The sequence below is a fragment of the Mus caroli genome, chromosome 10 (assembly GCF_900094665.2).
Source record: "Mus caroli chromosome 10, CAROLI_EIJ_v1.1, whole genome shotgun sequence".
Lineage (NCBI taxonomy): Eukaryota > Metazoa > Chordata > Mammalia > Rodentia > Muridae > Mus > Mus caroli.
In genome coordinates this window covers 47386044-47388131 of record NC_034579.1, presented here as the reverse complement: position 1 = coordinate 47388131, position 2088 = coordinate 47386044, and the positions used below count along the sequence as shown (strand labels likewise).

At 43.8% G+C, this 2088-nt stretch overlaps 1 protein-coding gene across 1 annotated transcript; it reads left to right on the top strand.

The window, feature by feature from the left end:
• Nucleotides 1-241: 241 nt before the first annotated feature.
• Nucleotides 242-2088, top strand: LOC110302679 (zinc finger X-chromosomal protein-like; the record flags this gene model as incomplete). The annotated part of the gene is given in 2 exon segments (XM_021173466.2): nt 242-529; nt 531-2088. Coding segments are annotated over 2 exon segments (1617 nt in total), but the record flags the coding sequence as incomplete, so codon positions are not given.

Below are 2088 nucleotides of genomic sequence, written 5' to 3'. Positions count from 1 at the left end.
TCTTGACGACGGAGCCACCTCATCTGTATGGCCCCGGGGCTCTGAGTCTTTCCCTGGCGCTTTGCTGACGCTTCAGGGTGATCTGCCGCGGTGGCAGTAGTGGAGCCAGAGACATTTTCTTAGGACTTTTATTTTCTCAGAGGTAGATAGACGTGACCGTTAGGGTGACCCTGGTGCGGTGCTTCTCTGCCAATCGTTGCTTTCATGACTCTGTGAATAAAGAAAGAAAAGTGATGGGAAAGTTCTCGCCACTCTTTTGACCAATAGGGGGGAAATGGCATCCTACGAAAGCGGAAGACTAACATATCGGAGGGAAGTTTTTGTGTTCCTTTCTGTGGAAACAAGTTTCTTGGGAGGCTGCGTTTGAATTTTGGTGCGTGGAACTGTGCCCAACTAACCTTGTAAGATGAATTGGGGAGCATCCCCTCTTTTTTGAAACAGGTGTTCTGGCTGATGAGACTTTAAAGGCCATGGATGAAGATGGACTTGAATTACAACAAGAAGCACCAAACTCATTTTTTGATGCAACAGGAGCTTGTTGCTCCACACATGGATGGTAATCAAATTGTTGTGGAAGTTCAAGAAACGGTTTATGTGTCAGATGTTGTGGATTCCGACATAATCGTACATAACTATGTTCCCGATGACCCAGATTCAGTTGTAATCCAGGATGTCATTGAGGATGTTGTTATAGAAGATGTCCAGTGTACAGACATCATGGACGAAGCAGATGTATCGGAAACAGTCATCATCCCTGAACAAGTGCTGGATTCAGATGTAACCGAAAATGATTCTTTAACACATTGCACAGTTCCAGATGATGTTTTAGCTTCTGATACTACTTCAGCCTCAATATCTATGCCCGAACAAGTCTTGACAAGTGAATCTATACATGTGTCTAACGTTGAACATGTGGTTCATGATAGTGTAGTAGAAGCAGAAATCGTCCCAGATCCTCTGGCCGCTGATGTTGTCTCAGAAGAAGTGTTGGTAGCAGACTGTGCCTCTGAAGCAGTCATAGATGCCAACAGGATCCCTGTGAAACAGCAGGATGAAGAGAAAATCAACTGTGAGGACTACATTATGATCTCTTGTGGAACTGTAGATATCGTCGAAAGTGAGCCTGAGAATGAACTTGGAGTTGAACCACTTGATCCAAAAAATAGTATTTGCGTTCCCAGGGAAAAGATGGTTTATATGGCTGTTAACAACTCTCAGCATGAAGAAGAAGAACTGAATGTCACTAAGATTGGTGATGAAGTTTATATTGAAGTGATTGTTGGAGAGGAGGATGCTGCAGCCGCAGTGCATGAACAGCAAGTGGAGGACAATAAAATGAAAACCTTCAAGCCGATTGCATGGGCAGCTGCTTATGGTAATAATTCTGATGAAATTGAAAACCGGAATGGCACTGCAAGTGCCCTCTTGCACATAGATGAGTCTGCTGGCCTCGACAGGCTGGCTAAACAAAAACCAAAGAAAAGGAGAAGACCTGATTCCAGGCAGTACCAAACAGCAATAATTATTGGCCCAGATGGACATCCTCTGACTGTCTACCCTTGCATGATTTGTGGCAAGAAGTTTAAATCGAGAGGTTTCTTGAAAAGACACATGAAAAACCATCCTGAACACCTTGCCAAGAAAAAGTACCGCTGTACTGACTGTGATTACACTACCAACAAGAAGATAACTTTACACGATCACCTAGAGAGCCACAAGCTAACCAGCAAGGCAGAGAAAGCCATAGANTGNGATGAGTGNGGAAAGCATTTCTCTCATGCTGGGGCTTTGTTTACCCATAAAATGGTGCATAAGGAAAAAGGAGCCAACAAAATGCACAAGTGTAAGTTCTGTGAATATGAAACAGCTGAACAAGGCCTATTGAATNGCCATCTTTTGGCAGTCCACAGCAAGAATTTTCCTCACATTTGTGTAGAGTGTGGCAAAGGNTTCCGCCATCCGTCAGANCTCAAAAAGCACATGCGAATCCATACTGGAGAAAAGCCCTATGAATGCCAGTACTGCGAATACAGGTCCGCAGATTCTTCTAACTTGAAAACCCATGTAAAAACTAAGCATAGTAAAGAG